Source organism: Perissodus microlepis, chromosome 11 (genome assembly GCF_051167445.1).
Source record: "Perissodus microlepis isolate ML-2025 ecotype Zambia chromosome 11, ASM5116744v1, whole genome shotgun sequence".
Taxonomy (NCBI): domain Eukaryota; kingdom Metazoa; phylum Chordata; class Actinopteri; order Cichliformes; family Cichlidae; genus Perissodus; species Perissodus microlepis.
The window spans coordinates 34,816,686-34,840,691 of NC_140471.1; the positions used below are offsets into that span (position 1 = coordinate 34,816,686).

General features: G+C 41.3%; 1 protein-coding gene across 1 annotated transcript; it reads left to right on the forward strand.

The window, feature by feature from the left end:
* The first annotated feature begins 384 nt into the window (after nucleotides 1-384).
* On the forward strand, nucleotides 385-14,365 carry LOC146378368 (apolipoprotein M-like). The gene is made up of 7 exons (XM_084944406.1): nucleotides 385-1,335; nucleotides 1,696-1,835; nucleotides 4,414-4,484; nucleotides 13,537-13,674; nucleotides 13,967-14,062; nucleotides 14,163-14,190; nucleotides 14,272-14,365. The coding sequence occupies exons 1-6, from the start codon at nucleotides 1,222-1,224 to the stop codon at nucleotides 14,174-14,176; spliced, it is 573 nt and encodes a 190-aa protein (XP_084800532.1). The 5' UTR covers nucleotides 385-1,221; the 3' UTR covers nucleotides 14,177-14,190; nucleotides 14,272-14,365.
* Nucleotides 14,366-24,006: the final 9,641 nt, after the last annotated feature.

A 24,006-nucleotide genomic window follows, 5' to 3' on the forward strand; every position in this document is an offset into this window, starting at 1 on the left:
GAGGGAGAAATGTCCTCCACCCTTAAAACCAATCCTGTTTTGGGGCTGTCTCGTTGTGTTCCCTCTAGTGCACCTGCATTTAATTTCATTAACACCAAAACGGCTGAACCTGATTAAAAATTTCCCAAACTGACCAGAAGTTTAACTGACTTGTTTTTATACTCTACTCATTATAGTTTATCATCATTTTATTGTAGGAAACAACATAATTTGATCACAATTATGTAACCGTATGCAAAACCTCCCCAAATTGGAATGAAACTAATGTGATGTGATTTAGGATGTAGGAAAAAAACTTTCCTTATTTACTTTGAAGTGTGGATCATGTGGAGAAAGTTATTCAGGTGTAACAACTCCACCGTGTGGAAGCAGGTGTGGAACACAGCTCTAAGCAGAATTCAAATTAACACACAGCAGAGACTTCTTCATACATGAGACATGAAACCGTCAGTTATTCAATTAGCTGTTCAAAATATTTTGGCAATTATTCATAGTCTTTAAAACTGGTCATTTACAGGGAATGTTTGCTTAGTTTTGTTATTTATTGATTATTGTTTTGTTAATAGCCTTAAACTAAATATTCTTTGTTTTTTGATACAATTGTTTTCTTGACTTTTTTTTTTTTTTAAATCAGAAGCAAACCTGATTGAGAGAGCCGTGTGTGATTTTTAATAATCCAGTAATTTAGTTCTCCCAAACCTAGTATGGGAAGACGAAACAGGAAGTTAATGATTCCTAGTGTGTGTGTGTTGACAGAAGGTGTGGGACGCGGGGCAGGATGAACACAAACAAATAAAGTTAAAACTTGGGGTTGTTTTTTGTTACGTTCGTGAGAAAATTTGGTTGGTTCCAGTTTAGAAATAGACACAAACACCTCCTACATATGATGATGAGTCAGTGATGGTTAGTTTTTAGCGAGTTTATTCCTTTCAGAAAATGTTGGATGAGTAAGACTACCTGTGAGAATAAATGTTTCAGTTTCCTATAAATGTATTCTATCCTGACGCTGAAGTTTTACGTTCATGGATGCAAACATCCCATTTCCAACTTATTATTTACCTTTAAAGTTCAGGGGTAATGCTGCTGTGCAGATTAATAATTTACCTCCACCCACACTGATAAAGTGGTCTGTTGGAGTATTGCACACATTCAGAGACAATCCTGTGAGTTTCCAGGCATTTTGATCAGGATTACTACAAAGTGTTGACTTAGACTGCAGCTATGTTAAAAGAAGTCTTCTCTCTTGTTCTGTCTTTGTACACTTTGTTGTATCAGACCATCGTTCCCTGCTTGGAGCCTGAGATGCTGTCTGTGAACGCGATCGACCGGCAGAAGGTGAGAGTAAAAATCAAAGGTAGAGGTTTAGATTTATGAAAATACCAAAGGCACTTCCCTCACTGGTCTGAGGGTTTTTTTATGATAACCTCAGTACGACGGGATTTACTGTTGACCTTATTGCGTAATGTTCTGGTTAAGTGCATCTTATCTGTACAGGATTGGTATTTCACACTTACTACAACTGCAGAGAGATTTACCGAGATAAATATTAAGTACGACCACAAAGATGCACTTCCTACTCCCTCTGGTCTTTCCATAAGTGGTCTTCTGACGTGGGCTATTTTAAATAGCTTTCGTTCTCATACAGTTACTGCTACCCCGCACTGTCATGTCACACTCTGTGTGTGTCTGTTGCAGCATCTGGGGACATGGTACTTTAAAGCAGCAGTCAGTCACAGAGAGGCGGACATCCAGAAGTTCAGAGTGCTGGACAACATTGTGTTCACCATGGAGGAAAGAGCAAACGACACACTGCTGCTGACTGGACACATGCGCATGTGAGGCAGCAAGTTCAAGCACACACACACACACACACACACACACACACACACACTTTCATATCTTTCATTTCTTTCTGGCCTTTGACACCACATGAGATGTTGGTTTTTATTTTTTTCATTTTATTTTAGTTGTTTTTAGTTGATTCTATGCTGTTTTATGTTGTTTTCTTTTTTAATATAGGGCTGTTTTAATTTTTATGTATTATGTGTTTTAGTTATTTATTTTTCCTCTTTTCTGTTATTCTATTTTTTTCAACTTATTTTCTGCTCAGCACTTTGGTCCTGTGCTGGGTATTTTAAAGTGCTTCATAAATAAAATTGGATTGGATAACTTTGTTGGGACATCTCATTGACATAATGCTTTTCCTAGCTACATACACTAACCCTAACCATTACAAATGAACCCCTAACCCTATCCCTTAGCCTAAACCTAACCATAACCTAATTGTAACCCTGACATTAAAACCACATTTTGAGTCTGAAAATGTCTTCATGGGGATGAGCATTTTGTCCCCATAAGTGACTGTTGATCCCTGCAAGTACAGTATGCCAGTTTTCTTTTTTCACAAATAATAATAATAGTAATAATTATAATAATAATAATAATAATAGAACTCAATGTAAGGGAAAAAATGAAATGTTCTTGCAAAACTCAAAGGGTATGCAGAAGAGAATTTCTGAATGTGCACGTCAACCCTTGAAGCAGGTGTGCTGCACAGCACAAGATCACACTTGGTGCTACACCTGTCAGCCAAGAATGTGAAACTAAGTTTAAAATTCAAGCTCACAAAAACTGGGTAATAGAAAACTGGAAAGATGTTGAGGTCTGATGAGTCTCAGTTACTGCAGACAACATTTAGGTTTGACAGTGTTTCTAGTAGATAATGGCAGAAAAGCTGAAGAGGGTGAATTGAGGCTGTGGTTCGGGGAAGGCCTCAGGATAGCACACTGTGTTTGAGCTCAGATCAGCTCAAACTGGTTTATTGAACATGATGATGATGAGTTCACTGCAGTCTAGTGGCCTTTCACAAAATGACCAAATCTCAATCCAACACAGCACCTTTGGGATGTAAATAAATCTGCAGCAATTGTGATGCTATTGTGTCACTACGGACCAAAGTCTCTGAGGACTCATCTATGCCACTATGTATGAATCTATGCCACAAAGAATTAAGGCAGCTCTGAAGGTAAAAAGGGGTCCAGCACAATAAAATCATGCTATACTCAATAAAGTGGCCTGTGAGTGTATATGAATGCAAATAATGAAAAGCATAAATAACCCACTTCAATGATATTCTCTGGACCAGGGGTGGGCAACTCCAGGCCTCGAGTGCCGGTGTCCTGCAGGTTTTAGATGTCCTTGATCCAACACAGCTGATTTAAATGGCTAAATGACCTCCTCAACATGTCTTGAAGTTCTCCAGAGGCCTGCTAATGAACTAATCATTTGATTCAGGTGTGTTGACCCAGGGTGAGATCTAAAACCTGCAGGATACCGGCACTCGAGGCCTGGAGTTGCCTGCCCCTGCTCTGGACCTTGAAGCTAAATGAAATCACCTGTGAAATTGTGAGTAAAAGTGTCTTTGATGCAACTTGCCTTGCATCAAAGCAAGTTGAAACATGTGATGCACACAATTATTTAATAAAATCTTATCCCGAAAAATCACATCAGCTTAACAGCACAGAACATTTCTAAGCTGTGAGCTATAGTTTCCTCCTCTGAAATGGAACAACTGTTCATTCACTTGTGTCATTGCACTTAGATTATTGTAATGCCCTCTTTACGGGCATAGACAAATCACCTCTGTCACACCTGCAATTCAGAATGCTGCAGCCAGACTCCTGACACATTCTGGGAGGCAAGCTCACATTACCCCTGTTTTATTTCCTTTACATCAGCTCCCACTTGATTTTAGAAGTTTTAAAATCCTCACACTTACATACAGATAAGCAAATAGACAAACTCCAGACTATTTATCTCAACTTTTTCTCAAACACACTGCTGGTTGCTATCTCACAACCTCGAACTTTATTAGCTGTCCCTCATCCAAGGCTAAAGACTAAGTGGGACAGAGCTTTTCAGTCTGTGGCACCGAGGCTCTGAAACAGTTTACCACTGTAGTTCTGTTTAGCTGACTCTGTGGAGTCTTTCTCTAATCCAACCTTCTGCTGAGATTCTTTTGTTATCTGTTTTTTAACCTTAAATTCTGTTTTTAATATGGTTCTTTGTTTATATTGCATTGTAATTGTTGTTCAGCGCTTTGTGATTCTGATTACAGTGAAATACACTTTACTTACTTCCAAGTTAGTTAAAAAATAGAAATGTTCCAGTGGAGTGTTCCTGATTTTGGAGTTTGACGAAATGGATAAACCCGTGCGTGAAACTGCTTAATGGAATGGTCAGAACAGGAGAAATTAACAGAAACAAGAAACCCCACAAGCACAAATAGATACTAGAATTAGGGAAGTGATGTGTAGAAAATGTAACAGTCGTCAGCGCATGTTTCAGAATGAAACGAAAGTCTGCTATGTTTCACTTGCATTTATAAAAATTGCTATGTTCACTGTTTTTCAGGGTGGATAACTGCATAAAGCAGACCTGGACCTATCATATAAATCTTGAGAGCAATGATTTGGAACTGGAAGGTATCTGCAGCACCATCTACTTACACAGACGCTTATAATACACACATACACACAGTAAATATGGGTTTCCACAGGTCAAAGTAAGTTAGATTTTTAAGATGGTAACTTTGTGCTCATAAATAAAAAAGAATAAACAAACTGACAACAAATACAGCAACAAACTATGCAGCAGCTTCCCAGAGTCCTGCTGTTATCTGTTTGGGGAAACCCTTAATTTTTCTGTTTGACCATCATGGCACTAAAGCGCACCAGTGAGCTTATTTTTGGATATCATTGTTCTATGCATGCAGGAATTCTCTGTATCTTTATAACTTCTGGAAATTTCAGATATAAGTATTTATAAGTATTTCTTAAAAATTTCAGTGCAGGCAAGAAGAAAACACCGGCAGAACTGTTGATGAAGTTAAAGAAAACAAAATTTTTTCAAACTTTTCTAATTTTAATGGTGTTTGGCTCATTGCTACGGGTCATTCAAGCCTTATACAACTGTTGCAAGAGCTTGGTCCGCATAGCCAGCAATAAGTCAGACTCGTTCCCGGTGGGTGATGGGTCCTGCCAGGGCTGCCCTTTGTCACAAATTCTGTTCGTAACTTTTATGGACAGAATTTCTAGGCGTAGCCAAGTGGCAGAAGGCTTTCACTTCGGTGGTCTCAGGATCTCATCTCTGCTTTTTGTGAATGATGTGGTTCTGTTGGCTTCATCGGGTAATGGCCTCCAGCTCGCTTTGGAACGGTTCGCAGCCGATAAAGCGGTGGAAATGAGAATCAGCACCTCCAAATCTGAGGCCATGGTCCTCAGCTGGAAAAGGGTGGAGTGCCCACTTGGGTCAGGGACAAGTTCTTGCCCCAAGTGGAGAAGTTTAAGTGTCTCATGGTCTTGTTCAGGAGTGACAGGAGAAGGGAGTGGGAGATTGACAGACGGATTGGTGCTGCGGCTGCAGTGATCTGGACGCTATATTGGTCTGTTGTGATGAAGAGAGAGCTGAGTGTAAAAGCGAAGCTCTCAATTTACTGGCCCATCTAGGTCCCTACCCTCACCTGTGGTCACAAGCTGTGGGTAGTAACCGAAAGAACGAGATCACGGATACAAGCGGCGGAAATGGGCTTCCTTGGAAGGGTGACTGAGATAGGGTGAGCAGTTCGGCCATCCGGGAGGAGCTCAGAGTAGAGCCGCTGCTCCTTCATTTCGAAAGGAGCCACTTGAGGTGGTGAGGGCATCTGACAAGGATGCCTCTAAGCACCTCCTGAGTGAGGTCTCCAGGGCATGTCCCACTGGGAGGAGGCCCCGGGGCAGACGCCTGGGAACGCCTCGGTGTTCCACTGGACAAGCTGGAAGAGGTGGCTGGGGAGAGGGACGTCTGGGCTTCTCTGCTTAGGCTGCTGCCCCTGCAACCTATTTGAAATTCTCAATTAAATCTGTGTTGATATAATTGCTTTACTTTAGACAGACAAAAGTACATTTATTACGTTTTGTAAATTAAATTACTGATATTCAAATTTAGCCGTCAATCATTAGTCTTGTTTTGTAGAAAGTTTATAGTAAAAGATAACACAGACGTCAAGTCAACTTGAAAATTCAAAAGTTAGATCAAAACAGATAGCAGCGTGCAGTAATGCTCTGCACACTCCTGTCTGTGCTATCAACATAACGATCAATGACCCAGCTACACAGTTCACTCACTGTGTCACAGCTTTGCTTATCTAACATGAACACACATACACACACACACACACACACACACACACACACACACGCACATACATGCAAAGAACAATTCAGTACACAGAATGCGTATCATACCAGCCAACTGTCAAATTTTGCTCCTGCAAATGCAGATCTTCTTACAGTCCCACTAAAATTTGACACATAGTTTTACACTCCCTACGTTTGGCCCTGCGACAGACTGGCGACCTGTCCAGGGTGTACCCCACCTCTCGCCCTATGACAGCTGGGATAGGCTCCAGCGCCCCCCGCGACCCTGAAAAGGATAAGCGGAAGCGAATGGATGGATGGATGGATGGATGGACGTTTGTACAGAGCCCCGCAGGGGACATGGGAGAAAAAAAAATTAAGACGGACTTTTGCGAGATCTCGCAAAAGTCCGTCTTAACTCTGTTACTAAATGCAGATGCTTGAGAATACTGGGTTAAGTGGATTAAAGTATCAAACAACTCGATCTCATTCTAAAATATTACAGTTTTTCTTGATTGCATTGACCTGCCTAAAAAAACTTGGATCCACTCAGGTTTTAACATCACTATCTCAGCAGAGCAAATATGTTAACAATTTCTCACTGAATTCACACATTTTCCCCACCCGACTGCAAAACAGTTATTACAGATGTGATTCAAGTAGTCCAAACCCCACTGTTTTAGCTGCAGTAACCAAACAGAAATATGTATGAAACCCCTAAAGCACCTGTTTGACACTCCAAGTTCAAGTTCAAGTTCAAATTTTATTCGCCACATGCAGTGGCAGGTTGCCCTGCAGTGGAATGAACCCGCCCCCCGACCTTACACACACAACACAGACATCACATGGGGATACAAGTCAGAGAACGGTTGCATTACAGAAAAAAACACTGAAATGTACACTACAGCGGGAAAGGTACAAGAGGAAAAAAATAGACCTCTGCTCATGCTGGGCTACAGGAGGACAGCAAACAGGAAACAAAAAAACTCCTCTGCACAGAAAGCACATAAATGTCCACAGTACAACATTATGGAGCACGTGACCAGCAACAGGGTTGGGTAGGGGGTGAGGAATAATCCTATGCAACACAGCAGCCATCCTGCCACTGCGCCGTCTCTCCAGCGCGGGCCCAGACCCTCCGTGTTCTCCAGGAGGGAACAAGCGTAGAAGGCGTTTGGAAGGGGAGGAGGGATGAGTGAGTGCTTATCAGTGTAAGTGTATGTGTGTGCGTGTCCATAGTTCAGCTGAGACAGTGTCCTTCGCCCTGCCAGGCTAAGTAAACAGACTGCCAGCCAACCCAGGTGGCCTTACATGGAGTGGGAAGAACAGTCTAAACACAGTCGTTATCAGGAAGTTTTTGTTCAGCTCCAGCCTTGAGCCCACAGCTGGCGCCGAAGGGATAGCCACATTATGATGGTGTTTTTTCTTTTGTGCAAACAACTCATGAGAATTTCAAGCTGTTCTTAACAGTCCGACACTGGTCTCTCCATCTCCCGTTGGAGAGCCACGAGCTTCTCCATGATGTTATCAAACTTGCGCTCCGTGGTCTTGTCATTCTTGTGCTCAAAGAGCAGATTCTGAGAACTCACGACCGCAGTGAGCTGCTCCATGATGTGATCCAGTTTACGCTCAGAGGTCTTATTCTGAGTATTCACAGCAGCCGCAAGCTTCTCCAAGATCTTATCCATGCTGCACTCAGTGAGCCCATTCTGAGAAGTTGCGCCTCGTCCCATCGTTTCAATCCCAGCGGGCAGCCTTGGGGGGTTTGAACAGCCGGTTCCGCTTTCTTTATTCTCCGAAAAGCCAGGGCCAAGCCAGCTCCGATCAGCAAGAACCCTGTTATCATGGTTCCGAATAGGTAGATATCTTCAGCGTCCTCGATCGACAGTCCCGCCAGGCACATGATCCTCCAGTTATGCCACCCGTCCATCGTGTATCCGGCAGGGAAAGTACCTCCAGGACACTCAGGCTCACCCGAGCCCAGACTTCTCGTTGAGAAAAGGGTGTCAATAGCATTCAGGGACCAGTTGATCAAATCCATAATTCTCTTTTAGGTTTTAGAGAACAGACTGTGAGAGAGAGCCTTCACAATAATCTTCAGTCTGCAGGACTTAAAAGGTGCCACGTCTGTGTTGTTCTTTACCAGCACGGATGGAGGCGGTCTGAGGCAGATGAGAGTGAGAGTAAGAGGTAGAGGGGTGCAGGTGTAGTTGGAAAGGCCCAAGTTTCAGAAGAAATTTGGGCAGCTGTTATTGATCATGTTATCAATCATGGCCTTTTACTTAGAGGATGGACAAAGAGTACAGCTTCTTCTAGACAGAAACACTGCTGCATTCTTTGTCAGGATTTTTTGACTGGAGAACAGATTGCTGTGCAGTATATACAGAGATATCTTCAGTGATATACTTTATGTAATTGTTTCCTCATTCCCATTACAAGTTACTATACATCTTTATAGAATCCAAAGGCTGCCATCCTCTGCAGCTGTTGTGAACATGGTCGTTACAAACAATGCCATAAACCTGACCACCACTGACCGCGTCCTAAGAAGTAACCATGTGGAAATGAAGCAGCTCTACAGAGTTCCATTTCAAAGGAACTCTGATGCTGTGAAGGAGGCCAGATGCAAATATGTGGAAATATTACTATACTGTAATGCCTTGTCATATCATACAGTTAGAGTCAACTGGAGACACCTTTCATTGTAATTTTGCCCTTTTTTACTGAGAGAATAATGGGGCTTGAAGTTGGGGGCACATCATGTCTCCATTTATGTTGTAAAAGAGGAGATGTGGAAAGAACCTCACTGGGTACAGGCCCACTTTCACCGTTTCAGGACAGAGGGGCGCCAACATAACCGTGCGTGCTGCCATCCCCAGTGATGGTGTCCTATGACATATCCCCACTATTGGCCCGTACAACACCGAGCACCTCATAACATTCCTGAATGCACTTTGTGAGAAGCTGATCCCACCTGAGGAGAGACGGCTGTTGAGGCCTGTCATGCCAATCTTGTAATTATTTTGGAGAATGTGGTGTTGCACCACTCTCACCTTGTCAATAAGCGGTTTAGTACACCCTCGTATGATGATGCAGTTCCTCCCAGCATATTGCCCATTTTTGAATCAAAGCATTTCTGATTCTGCATCCAGTTCATTGCCAGAAGACAGATTTGGTCCAGGCTATGTAGAAAGTTGACAACTGGCTACAATGACAAGCAATGGTGCACTTATTTGCACTGAGGACTGTATTTTGTATTTTGTTGTCCATTGTGTAATGATTGATTGGAAGAGCTCATACACGTGTTCGCAGATTGTAGTGTTTGAAGTTAAAATCTGCTTTTGTTTCATATTTTAAATGTTTTGCTACGGTTAGAGTCAGTTTGCACTTTGACCAGTGCCTCTGTTTAGGCCTGTGTGCGCTAACTGTTTGGAAAGTGTGGAGTTTGCTGTCATGCAGTGGCCAACTCAAAAAAACAAACCTAAAAAAGTGTCACTGCTGTGTCGGCAGACGTGTGAAGGTGAAGTGAGGACCCAAGTTCAGGCAGAGGTTGGGATGAGGAGTGAGTTTATTTAAGTGGAGATGGGGAGGACAGGAACTAAGAAATAACTAAACTGGGAAAACCTAAACACATGAAACTGAAGCCAAAACTCACAAGATAACATGCAGCGGAACACGGGGAGACATCACAGAAGAACCAGCAACTAACAGAGGCAAATACAAGGCTTAAATACACATAGGTGATAACGAGGGAATGAGACACAGAAGGAGAGCACAGCTGGGAGTAATCAGACATGACGAGACCAGACCTTCACAATAACACAGGAAATACACAAAGACGCAGACCAGAGGGGAAGAGAGAGCACAGACATGATGATAAACTAAACTAAACAACTTAGGACCGATAGAATAACTCCAATAACAACAAAAGAACTTCACAGTCTACAGAAACACAAGGAAACAAAGAATACTGGGTCAGAATGACCCAGGACCATGACAACAAGTATAATGATGTGGGTGGTAATCTGCGACTATGGTACCAAAATGATTACCATCATCATCAACTATTTCCTGCCTTTACAGCTGGACTTTTTTGCCCTTTAAAAGTGGCAAAATGTGTGCCTATCTAACCACTTGCTGTGGCACTGTGGCATAACATGTTAAATAACTTTTAACAGCTGCACTGACCTAGTTTTCATTTCTTGACAAGTTGTTTTTCATTATGTGTCACATCATTTGGTGACACAGTTGTTGAAGCAGCAGTAGGTCAGATGTTTAGGCTCCTTCAATTGTTGAACTCTCCTTGGGCATACCACTAAACCCTGTATTTCCCCAAAGCAGCTGTGGACATTGGTAGATCTGGGTAATAACACTTGTTGTAAAGTGGACTTTAATGTTTGTTCATTATCCTGGTACACCAAGATTTTCTTCAATTATCCCCTGTTATGTCCTGGCTCTGCTAGGCAACAGGGAAGGTAACATAAATGAGGCCACCACGGAGGGAATCAGTTTAAGAAAAAGCTTTATTACAAAAAACTCAGAACTGAAAACCGATAGCGTCGCTTAAAGAAAACCACTAGGCAATTGGCCAACACAAAAGAACTTTCTCGTGTACAGGTACAAATTAGGTCTAGCCTCACAAGCAGGAATACGACTGAAGGCTATTCAGGAAAAACTCCACACCTTACACAGAGTTCAACAAGCATGGTACAAAGACAGAAGCTTGAGGGACAACCTGCACATTCAGTCCAAAGCAGTGTCCACTGAATGAAAGTTCTTCAGCCTTTTGTAGTCACAGGTGGGTACAATCAGTCACTCATTGGTCCCTGGAGCACCACAGGTCAACAGCCAGCCAATCGTCTGTAGGTCCTGGCACACTTGGGTTTCCCTACAGGGAGGCCGGCCCACTTCCTCCAAGGCCAGGGGCTGTAACATCACCCTCAAATGATCATTTCATACACCCACAGGGGATCTCCTCCTGGTCTTCTTTTTTTTTCTTTCCTGGCTCTTGATGGAGGTGGTTACACTTTCTCCTTCTCCCTCTCTCTCGGTCAAGGCCACCCACGTCGACCGAAGATTGTTGACCTTTGCCTAACCGAGTGAAGGGACACTTTCTCTCAGCTGAACACGGGACACACGCACACACACGCACACACACATACACATGTACACTGACAGAGACCTACACTCACCCCCCACCCCCTCCAAACACCTTCAAAGCTTATGTCTTCTATGTTGTGAGATGTGATGATTCATGTGTCATGTGCTGAGGTGTTTTTTTCTGTTCTCAAACTGATCTCTCCATTGGAGCTCAGTCTGGGGGGAGTTTGTTTATCTCCTCGTCTTTCATCGTGTTGTGCACTTTCCATTGTTTCGGATCGGGTCGCTGCTCGTGCGGTCGACCGTCCATTGCTAGCCTGACCTGTCTCCCCAATGTGATGTTTGTGTATTGTATGTGCGGTTGGCTAAGTATCTATCTTAATTGCCCCTTGGGGATAAATAAAGTCTCTCTGACTGAGACATGCTTGAAACACAACACCTAAGTGGTGATCAGTAGGCCAGAACCACCTCAGCTGACTCCTTTGGATGTGGTAGAGCAGCAGCTCTAACCAGACTCCCACAAATGACCCGTCTCAAAGAGTGAGCCCAAACGTGATTTGGAAGAAGCTCATGTCTACCACTTGTATTCCGCTGAATTTTAACCCAAACCATAACCTTTTTTTTTTTTTTAAAGAACCTAACAATGTAGGACAAGTGTAAATTTCACTGAGCTGTAAGGTGAAAGTCACTTCTGTGAAAGATTCTTTCATGTTTTAGGAGCAAATTGATTAACATCAGCACAAACCCCCTGGCTTCTATGATGTATTTACCCGTTAAAAGGGAAAATATTTGTGACCATTTCACCAACAGTATCCTGTTCAGCAGACTGTGGGTTTGCATATCTGATGTCACAGGGATTTGCAGCATGTATTTGCAATCGGTGGTTTTTTGTTTCGTTTTTTTTGCTTGTTTCAGTGAGGGAAGGACTCGTTTGTCTCACCTCAATGGCCTTAGATTCCTCAGGGTTCAATTTTAGGGCAACAGTTCAGACAAGAAGACCTCAGATAGGAATGAATTGTTCAGAATTTGATTTATAGGCCCTTCGAGTCTGATAGTAATGCAAAAGAAACCAAGGTTTTCTATAAATTACTTGTAATCACTTCAAACACATATAATTGACAGTTTTCATTGTAACACATAAATTACAAAAAAAAAGTCTTGACCCATCCACACGAAGCTGGTCAAAAAGTGTGAAAGTCAGTCATCATTTTCTTTTAGTTTTAAAACAGCAAAAATAAACAGCTTCTTCTCAGTGTTTAACTCGTGCTGTCTATGCCCATAAAAGCCCAAAAGAGAATTTTACATGACTAGCACTCTATATGTTCTCGTCACTGTGAATCCCCTTTGCTGTAACAAGTCATGCTATAATAATGGATTGGATTTATATAGCGCTTTTCAAGGCACCCAAAGCGCTTTACAATGCCACTATTCATTCACTCTCGCATTCATACACTGACAGTGTATTAACTATTGGTTCGGGCAGTAGTGTCAAGAGCCTGACATAAACACTGCAAATAACTACAGTGCTCCAGAAATGACTTTAAAAATGTGCTGGTCCTTTTATTTGATGGTGAATTGAGTCTACATCACAAAAAAGTGGTTAGCAACAGCATAAAGACAGAAAGTCCCACATTCAGCACCTGAAATGACTGTAAAGTTTAAAAATCAACCCTGCCACATTATAGGGACAAGTGAAAATTTCTGCCACCTGTTATGGACTATTTTTATAATAACACATTAAATGGGAAACCACAATGGGACTCTACTGAATGTACTATTTTATTCCACCTTAGGTCACAGCCATGTTCTTGTGATTTAGGATTTTTGACAATTTCTTTGAGGTGAAAGTCACTTATGTGAAAGATTGTTTCATGTTTTAGGAGCAAATTGATTAACATCAGCACAAACCCCCTGGCTTCTATGATGTATTTACCCATTAAAAGGGTAAATCAATAATTTCTTATTAGAGTTGACAAGATAACTAAATTCAGATTTAGCTTTTCTAATTGACCACCCTGTTTTTCTATGCTTTCATGTACCCAGGGCCCAATTTCCACTGTAGAATTCTGTTTATTTGACCCATTGAAGCAGCATTTTCTGCAGCACTTTAGCTCAAAACTGAAAGAATTCTGCTTCTTAAATTTAGATTTTTACACAGGGACCCTATTTAAAGCTAAAGTTTGATTAGAAGTTTCATTAGAAGAGAAAATTGATATCACAGTCATTATCTGCTTTGCTCTTTTCTGTGATTTTATTACAGGAAGGCCACAGCGCAAGAACCTACTATGGAGTGGCAAGTGGGCCGAATGCTCCGAATGCATCATTTTCCAGGAAATAGAGCCTCCACTAGACAAGGAGAAAGGAACGGAAGACTCCCTGCATAGACACATGCTGTATGGTAAGCTATTTTAAAGAATTAGAAGTTAAATGCAAATAAATGATTAAACAATATGAAGCATTGTGCTTGAATCAAATGCCAGAAATATTACTGGTTATTAAGTCAGCCAAGTGATTACTGTAAGTGTATTAACCACTGCACTAGAGAACCAATCTTAAAGATGACAAAAATTACAATAAAAATTTAAACCTGTGGTTATTTTAGATGTTTGACACAATTCCAGCTTTCTGCTGAATGCACACACTAAACTATCTTGACTAACTTACTTTTCGGTAACTGCTTTTCTTTCAAGCTCGCAGCAGTAATAGCTCTGACATGGTGGCAACATTTCTGAAAAATGCAGCCTGTCATAACATGCAGGCGAGTGTCACACCACGTCAAGAGAAAGGTGAGCGGTTTAGATATTATCTCTAACCACTCAAATAAATTTGTTTGTGCTTGAATGCAATAGTATTTGTCGACCTCTAAAGTTATACCTGTATTTACAGAGTTTTGCACGTAGTTATCAAGATTACGGTGAGCACATGCAGCATATACATTTTTCATATGTATGTGTCTATGTATGTATGACTGTTAAAATGTTCTTGGTTTTTACAGGTTACTGTTGGATCCACTGGCATCCTCAATGACAAGAATATTTCTTTCTTTTTTTCTTGAGTAATTGTTAACCAATTAAAACCAAAACACCTAAGTCCTGTCTCCCTCATGTAATTTGCTTTTCCATTTTTAAATTTATAAGTATATCAAGTTATGGTGCATCACAAAACATCACAAAAAACACAGTGATCTTTATTGTTAAAATGAAACAACATCTATCAAAGATCTACACAGGAGGGGGCCTGCCTTACAGTACGTCTCTGCAGAAAAAAACTGGGTGATTTCCATGATGCTTTTGAGCAGAATGAGCTGTTCACAAAAGTTGTAAAGTAGGTGTCAAGGTTGTGCTGTGACAGGCAGGATGTAGAAACAAAACAAGATACAAGAAAGAAAACATGATAACCGGGAGCTCAGTAGGAACTCAGGAGACCAGAAACTAGAAATCAAAGAAACTAGAAAAATAAGAGCTGATGAGAAAACAAACACAGGAGCAAGGAGGAAACATACAGCACAGGGAGGGTACGACATGACAACAGGCAGAGGAAAACACTGTGCTAAAATACACAGGGGAGAAACAAGAGAATGGAAACAGGAGGGAAACACAGCTGGGATTAATCTGACTATTTTTATTCTCTGGCTTTTAACTCTGTGGGTAACTGATATATATATATTTTTTTTTTTAAATTTTATTGCTATGTCTGGTTTTATTACTATGTGCATATTAGTATTGTACAGCACTTTGGTCTACCAGGTGTGTTTTTAAAGTGCTATATAAATAAATAAATGATGATGATGATGATAACAAGACAGGGAGGAAGTAAAATTGAATACACTGAACACAGGACAAGGAAGCTTAACACAGTGAATGGGGAGACACAGGGAACATAGGGACAAGGGTGACTGGGCATGAAACATGGGACATGGGAAAAGCACCGAGGAGACGTGGGAACAGAGACTAAACACGGGCTAACATAAATACTAAGGAGGAAGGACTACAATCACTAAGAACACAAGAAATAAAGAGAACCAAAACCAGGAATAACAATAATCAAGGGAGATTAAATCAGAATCTGAAACACAAATACAGTGACAGTATTGTGTCCACTTTATTATTATTTTACTCAATGCATATTACATCCACAGTCATTAAAGGAATAGTAAGTTTGCTTAATACCACACAGTAATTGTGCCGTCATCAAAATTCTACCATCATTATATTTGATCTTTCCTCAGGGAAACAAAGGGGAGTGTGATTGTGAAATGAGTGTTTGTAAAAAACCCAGTCACTTAGTAACTTGTTATTGAAGTAATTCAGGCAGTTGCAAATGCCTTGGGGAATCCATCATAGGTAGTGACACACAGTAGACAGTGCTGATGAACAAAGTGAATGTTTTTTTTGTATTTTGGTTTTTTGTTTTGTTTTGTTTTTTTTGGAGGAGGGGGGCACCAAAGGTTGGTTGTAGAATTGAGTGAGTAACTGAGCACACCTCATCAGTATATGAGATGTAGTAGGGTATAATAAGTCTCTCACATTGTTCAATTCAATTTTATTTATACAGCTCAAAACCACAACAAAAGTTGCCTCAAGGTGCTTTGTATTGTAAGATAGATCCTACAAAAATACTTGCTGAGGAAAACCCAACAATCGTATGACCCACCATGAGCAAGCGCTTTGATCACAGTGGGAAGGGAAAACTCCCTTTCAACAGGAAGAAACCTCCGGCAGAACCAGGCTCACCGGTGTCCACATTGTTGTGGAGAAATTTTAACCCACTCTTCTTTACATTCCTTCAGCTCATTGAGCTTTGTGGGCATTCTCTTATACACAGCATTTGAGTCAGGTTGAGGTCTGGACCTTTATTTTGGATCATTTTGTTTTAGATTTCTGGATTTTTTTTGGGATCAACAAAGTTTCAGCCAAGCTTTGTTTGTCAGACAGATGGTCTTACATTTAGCGCTATAACACTAAGGTCCATGCTTGACTGTAAACTGACTCCATCCATTGGGCCAAATCATCACCCATTCATCATAGTACTAAACATTTGGTATGAAGTGTTTACTGAGATCCTGTGTTTGGTTTTCTCCACATGTGGAGCAATGATTTATGAGCAAACATTTTCTTTTTGGAGATGTTTGATGTTTCAGTCCAAATGACATTGTTCTAGAAATCTTGTGGTTTGTTCAGATGCAATTTTACAAACTTAAAATATACCACTATGTTCTTTTTAGTCAGAAGAAGCTTCCTCAGGGCAATCAGGCCAACTTTTCTAAAGATAATATCATGAACTTGACCATCTAATGTACTAAGTCAGGCCTATAGAGTCTAAGATGTAGCTCTTGCATATTTTTGCCATTTCACTGAGCATTGCATTGTTTGACCTTAGGGTGAATCTACTGGAATGTGCCCTCCCAGGAGGATAATTCACAGAAAACAATCATGGCACCTGCACTGAAGGTTTTCTTCTTGTGAATAATCCTTCTTGGTAGGGATGGGTATCATTTAGGTTTTATCCGATACCGGTGCCAAACCGGTACTTTTGAAACGGTGCCGGTGCTTAAACGGTGCTCGAACCGGTGCTTAAAGAATGGAGAACACAAACCTTTTCCAAAAGCCTCTTATGTTTTTATTTTTAGCAGTCTCTTTTTTTTCTGCAAAATGATAACCAAGTTAGCCTTTTCTGTTGATGCAACATGAAGGGAGTATTTGCCATCAAACAAGAAGACAGCCACATGTAAATACAATGGTGTTTGCTAGTTCGCCTTACGTGCATTAAGGCGTTGAGTAGGCTAACCACGTAATGGACGTGGTTAGCCTACTCAACGTAAATTACACACAAACAACATTAAGCTACTCACCCAGAGAAGAACGGCTGCTGCTGCCATGTGTGAATGTATGCGTGAATGGGTGGATGACTGGATGTGTAAAGCGCTTTGGGGTCTTTAGGGAGTAGTAAAGCGCTATACAAATACAGGCCATTTACCATCATCATCCGTCATCATTTCTGCTACACTGGCAGGGCTAGGGGCCAGGACTCTACTATTCATGTTCTTGGAGGATGTTGCTAACTCCGGATCCGGTAACAGGCACCACACCCGCAGTCAATGTGCTCGGAGTGAGGTCTCGCAGCAAGCTATCAAATACGGTGCATTTCTCGGCTTTTAAAAAAACCCGCTATGCGTCGCCAGGTGTTTCATCAGATTCGAGGTGTTACCTCCTTTGTACCGTATCACCTTAAAGCACTTGTTGCAGGCTGCGGAGTTTGCATCTTTTGCTGTGAAGTACAGCCAGACCGCTTCACCTTGGGCATTTTTAATCTGTAGCTCTGCTCTAAAAAAACGTACGTACCTGGGCCTGCCTAGTACCCTTGGTACCCTTGGTAATGATTGACTAGAATCCAAAGTGTATGACATCTCAGGGAAATGTGCGCTGCTTTTGGGTCTGGTTACTACCGTTTATGTCAGAACCGATGCCATAATGGCACCGGATACCGGTACCCATCCCTACTTCTTGGTGCCAAAATCTGCCAATCTGGCCATCAAACTGGAAGCAGTGCTGTAGTGGCTTGTGACAGCAGCTATTAGCCACCTACCATCAAATCCTTGAGGTTCATTCCGGTAGCCTCAGGTGACTTCAGTATGACTCAGACAGACAAACAGACATCGAAAAACACATCAAGATTCGCCAGCAGGCTGTTGTGAAATATGACATGCTGAGTGCTGTCACTTGGTGTTCGCTCGCTCTGTGGTAGAGTATCACTTCCTGTTCCTGCTCAAACACAGTGGTGTTTCTGAGTAGCTTATCTGCTTAGCAATTTAATTAAAAACTTTTAAATACATTCTTTTTTCATAGTATAATCCTCACGTGCTTCATCCGAAGCACACTTTCTGTGTACTCACTACCTAATTTATAGCCAAAGTATTCACTCACTGTCTCTGTACTGTTTCGCTAGCTTAGCTTAGCTCATAGCCGACTCGTTAGCACCATGGCTACTTCACCTGTCCCTCCTGCACTTTCTTGCTCATTGTGTCAGATGTTTAGGCCAGGATTACTGAATTGGAGACTCGGCTTCGCACCCTTCATTCACCCGTAGCTAGCCAGGCCCCTGTAGCTGGTGCAGCCGAAGATAGCGTAGGCCCCGCTAGCTGTTCCCCAGCAGACCCCAAGCAGCTGGGGAAAGAGGGCGGCTGGGTGACGGTGAGGAGGAAGCATAGTCCTAAACAGAAGCCCCAGGTACACCACCAACCTGTTCATGTGTCTAACCGTTTTTCCCCACTCGGCGACACACCCGCCGGGGGTCAAACTCTGGTAATTGGTGATTCTGTTCTCAGACATGTGAAGCTAGAGACACCGGCAACCATAGTCAATTGTCTTCCAGGGGCCAGAGCAGGCGACATTGAAGGAAATTTAAAACTGCTGGCTAAGGGTAAACGTAAATTCAGTAAAATCATAATTCACGTCGGCAGTAATGACACCCGGTTACGCCAATCGGAGGTCACTAAAATCAATATTGAATCGGTGTGCAACTTTGCCAAAACAATGTTGGACTCTGTAGTTTTCTCTGGTCCCCTCCCCAATCAGACCAGGAGTGACATGTTTAGCCGCATGTTCTCCTTAAATTGCTGGCTGTCTGAGTGGTGTCCCAGAAATGATGTGGGCTTCATAGATAATTGGCAAACCTTCTGGAGGAAACCTGGTCTTGTTAGGAGAGACGGCATCCATCCCACTTTGGATGGAGCAGCTCTCATTTCTAGAAATATGGACAAATTTATTAACCCCCCCCCCAAAAAAAAAAAAAAATGTGACTATCCAGAGTTGGGACCAGGAAGCAGAGTTGCAGTCTTACACGCCTCTCTGCAGCTTCTCTCCTCCTGCTGCCTCCCCCAAAAACCCATCTCCATAGAGACTGTGTCAGCTCCCAAACAGACAAAAACCAAACTAAAAACAAGCAAAAACAACTTAAACATAAACAATCACATGAACAATACAGTATCCACATCTGAACCAAAGAGTAAAACAGTGAAATGTGGATTATTAAATATTAGGTCTCTCTCCTCCAAGTCTCTGTTAGTACATGACTTAATAATTGATCAACAAATTGATTTACTCTGCCTTACAGAAACCTGGTTGCAGCAGGATGATTATGTTAGTTTAAATGAATCAACACCCCCGAGTCATTCTAACTACCAGAAATCTCGAAGCACAGGCTGAGGGGGCGGTGTGGCAGCAATTTTTCACACCAGCCTATTAATTAACAAAAGACCAAGACAGACTTTTAATTCATTTGAAAGCCTGATGCTTAGCCTCGTCCACCCCAGCTGTGAAACTCAGAAACCAGTCTTACTTGTTATCATCTATCGTCCACCTGGGCCTTACACAGAGTTTCTGTCTGATTTCTCAGACTTTTTATCTGATTTAGTTCTGAGCTCAGATAAAATAATTATTGTGGGTGATTTTAACATCCATGTAGATGCTAAAAATGACAGCCTCAACACAGCATTTAATCTGTTATTAGACTCAATTGGCTTCTCTCAAACTGTAAAAGAACCCACCCACCACTTTAATCACACTCTAGATCTTCTTTTAACATATGGCATAGAAACTGAACATTTAACAGTGTTTCCTGAAAACCCTCTCCTGTCTGATCATTTCCTGATAACATTTACATTTACAATAATTAATTACACAGCAGTGGAGAGTAGACTTTATCACAGTAGATGTCTTTCTGAAAGCGCTGTAACTAAGTTTAAGAATATAATCCACCCACTGTTATCATCTTCAATGCCCTGTACCAACATAGAGCAGAGCAGCTATCTGAACGCTACCCCAACAGAGGTCGATTATCTTGTTAATAATTTCACCTCCTCACTACGTACGACTCTGGATACTGTAGCTCCAGTGAAAACTAAGGTCTCTAATCAGAAGTACCTGACTCCGTGGTATAATTCTCAAATCACGTACCCTAAAGCAGGTAACTCGTAAGCTGGAGAGGAAATGGCGTGTCACAAATTTAGAGGATCATCATTTAGCTTGGAGAAATAGTTTGCTGCTTTATAAGAAAGCCCTCTGCAAAGCCAGAACATCTTACTATTCGTCACTGATTGAAGAAAATAAGAACAACCCCAGGTTTCTCTTCAGCTCTGTAGCCAAGCTGACAAACAGTGAGAGCTCTTTTGAGCCAACCATCCCTTTAACGCTAACTAGTAATAACTTCATGAACTTCTTCACAAATAAAATTTTAATCATTAGAGAAAAAATTACCAATAATCATCCCACAGATGTAATATTATCTACAGCTACTCTTAGTACCATTGATGTTAAGTTAGACTCTTTTTCTCCAATTGATCTTTCTGAGTTAACTTCAATAATTACTTCCTCCAAACCATCAACGTGTCTTTTAGACCCCATTCCTACAAAACTGCTCAAAGAAGTCCTGCCATTGATTAATTCTTCAATCTTAAATATGATCAACCTATCTCTAATAATCGGCTATGTACCACAGGCCTTCAAGCTGGCTGTGGTTAAACCTTTACTCAAAAAGCATCTCTAGACCCAGCAGTCTTAGCTAATTATAGGCCAATCTCCAACCTTCCTTTCATATCAAAAATCCTTGAAAGAGTAGTTGTCAAACAGCTAACAGATCATCTGCAGAGGAATGGCTTATTTGAAGAGTTTCAGTCAGGTTTCAGAGCTCATCACAGCACAGAAACAGCTTTAGTGAAGGTTACAAATGATCTTCTTATGGCCTCTGACAGTGGACTCATCTCTGTGCTTGTACTGCTAGACATCAGTGCAGCGTTCGATACTGTTGACCATAATATCCTATTAGAGCGATTAGAACATGCTGTAGGTATTACAGGTACTGCACTGCAGTGGTTTGTATCATATCTATCTAATAGACTCCAATTTGTGCATGTAAATGGAGAGTCCTCTTCACACACTGAGGTTAATTATGGAGTTCCACAGGGTTCAGTGCTAGGACCAATTCTGTTTACACTATACATGCTTCCCTTAGACAGTACATTAGAAGACATAGCATACATTTTCACTGCTTTGCAGATGACACCCAGCTCTATCTGTCCATGAAGCCAGATAACACACACCAATTAGTTAAACTGCAGGAATGTCTTAAAGACATAAAGACCTGGATGGCCGCTAACTTTCTGCTTCTTAATTCAGATAAAACTGAGGTTATTGTACTCGGCCCTGGAAATCTTAGAGATATGGTATCTAAGCATATTCTTACTCTGGATGGCATTACCTTGGCCTCCAGTAACGCTGTGAGGAACCTTGGAGTCATTTTTGACCAGGACATGTCCTTCAACGCACATATTAAACAAATATGTAAGACTGCTTTCTTCCATTTGTGCAACATCTCTAAAGTTAGAAATATCCTGTCTCAGAGTGACGCTGAAAAACTAGTTCATGCATTTATTACTTCCAGGCTGGACTACTGTAATTCATTATTATCAGTATGTCCAAAAAACTCACTGAAAAGCCTTCAGTTAATCCAAAATGCTGCAGCAAGAGTCCTGACAGGGACTAGAAGGAGAGAGCATATTTCTCCTGTTTTGGCTTCCCTTCATTGGCTTCCTGTTAAATCCAGAATTGAATTCAAAATCCTGATCCTCACATACAAGGTCTTAAATAATCAGGCCCCATCTTATCTTAATGACCTTGTAGTACCATATCACCCTATTAGAGCACTTCGCTCTCGCTCTGCAGGCCTACTTGTTGTTCCTAGAGTATTTAAAAGTAGAATGGGAGGCAGAGCCTTCAGTTTTCAGGCCCCTCTTCTGTGGAACCAGCTTCCAGTTTGGATTCGGGAGACAGACACTATCTCTACTTTTAAGATTAGGCTTCAAACTTTCCTTTTTGCTAAAGCATATAGTTAGGGCTGGACCAGGTGACCCTGAATCCTCCCTTAGTTATGCTGCAATAGACGTAGGGATTCCCATGATGCATTGAGTTTTTCCTTTCCAGTCACCTTTCTCACTCACTATGTATTAATAGACCTCTCTGCATTGAATCATATCTGTTATTAACCTCTGTCTCTCTTCCACAGCATGTCTTTTATCCTGTCTTCCTTCTCTCACCCCAACCGGTCGCAGCAGATGGCCCCGCCCCTCCCTGAGCCTGGTTCTGCCGGAGGTTTCTTCCTGTTAAAAGGGAGTTTTTCTTCACAATGTCACCAAGGTGCTTGCTCATAGGGGTCATATGATTGTTGGGTTTTTCTCTGTACCTATGAAGCGCCTTGAGGCGACTTTTGTTGTGATTTGGCACTATATAAATTGAATTGAATTGAATTGAATTGAATTAAATTGATATACGGCATGTCATGTATGAACAAGTACTTGAGAGTTCTTTTTTATTAATGTACCTCAGTGTGTAGCATTGCGGTTTATGGGACCGCAAAAACAGAAGTGTGAAGTCTAAACAGTAACTAAACTGAGTGAAATGTCATAAATGCCAGGGTTGAATTTTGACAGGTTAACCACTGTCCTAAATGAAGGAGTTTGTTTTTTTGTGGTGTAGTGTTGGAACATAACAACTGACCTATTGGTGGGAAATATTGTGGAGGTATTTTGAAAGAAGGACTCATACCTGTTAGTTTTACCATTTTACTATTACAGGCTAGGTGTATAGGAAGCAATGGTGAAAATGTTTTCTTGTTTTGAGTGGGGACAGCACCCAGTAGCCCACATCCTACCTTTTCTTTTTCATGTTGTATGTGTAGGTGTGTCTGTATGTGTGTGTTTGCTCTCAATTGAAATAAGGTTGGAGAAAGTTTGTGACATTTAAATAATCCAGGAGAACACAGACTGGTTGGTTGGGGATGTCCCATGGAACATGAAACCAAAAACAGAAATGGAAATAGACCCTCTCGCTCTCATCTCTTACTGCTGTCTTCACAAAAGGCAACTTTCACTACTGTTTTCATGCTGAGTCTCATCCTCATAAGTGGATTTCCACTTCAAATGCTGCTATATTATTATATCAAAACAACATCTTATCCTTACAAAAATTGTGGTTTGATTTTGACTTTTTCTTTAGCAAAACAGAATCTTTCCAAAACCAAGTCTGAGCAAGCACAAACATGACAGTTTGTCACAAGAAGCCATACTTTGCTGCAAAGCAAGTGAAGAATGTTCTCAGTGAGCCAATTTGTATACTTCAGAATATTTGCTCATCATGGTAATAGAAACTTATCAAATTCAAACACATAGTGGCTGAAACATCAGAGCACATGAACAGAAACTACCGACCCTCATTTATGGCCACGAGCTGTGGTAAGACTAAGATCACTGACACAAGCAGTGCAAAGGAAAGTCTTTCCACAAGCGTCTGAGCTCAGCCTTAGAGAGAGTAATATAAAAAGGGGAAATTATAAAACTTCAAAAAGATTCAAAAACTACACACAAAAACCAATCTGTACAGGCAGATTTTTAATAACTTTCAAGTCGGGGAACTCACTGAAAAGAGTGGAGTCTCCCGAAAAACTCTGACATAAAATAATAATAATAATCATTTAAAAATACTCTTACATTGGGGAATTTAATGGAAGCCTCATTTTGCTATGTAGGGCTTAGGTCTTAATACAACTCAAAAAGGCATGTTATATAACTATACCCCACTTAGAGAAAGATGAGGATTGGTCTTTAGAGAGGGCTCAGAGAGCTCTGGTTGAGTTAGTTTGAGCATCTGACTAAGTTTCTCCTTTGCTGCCTTTTAGGTGT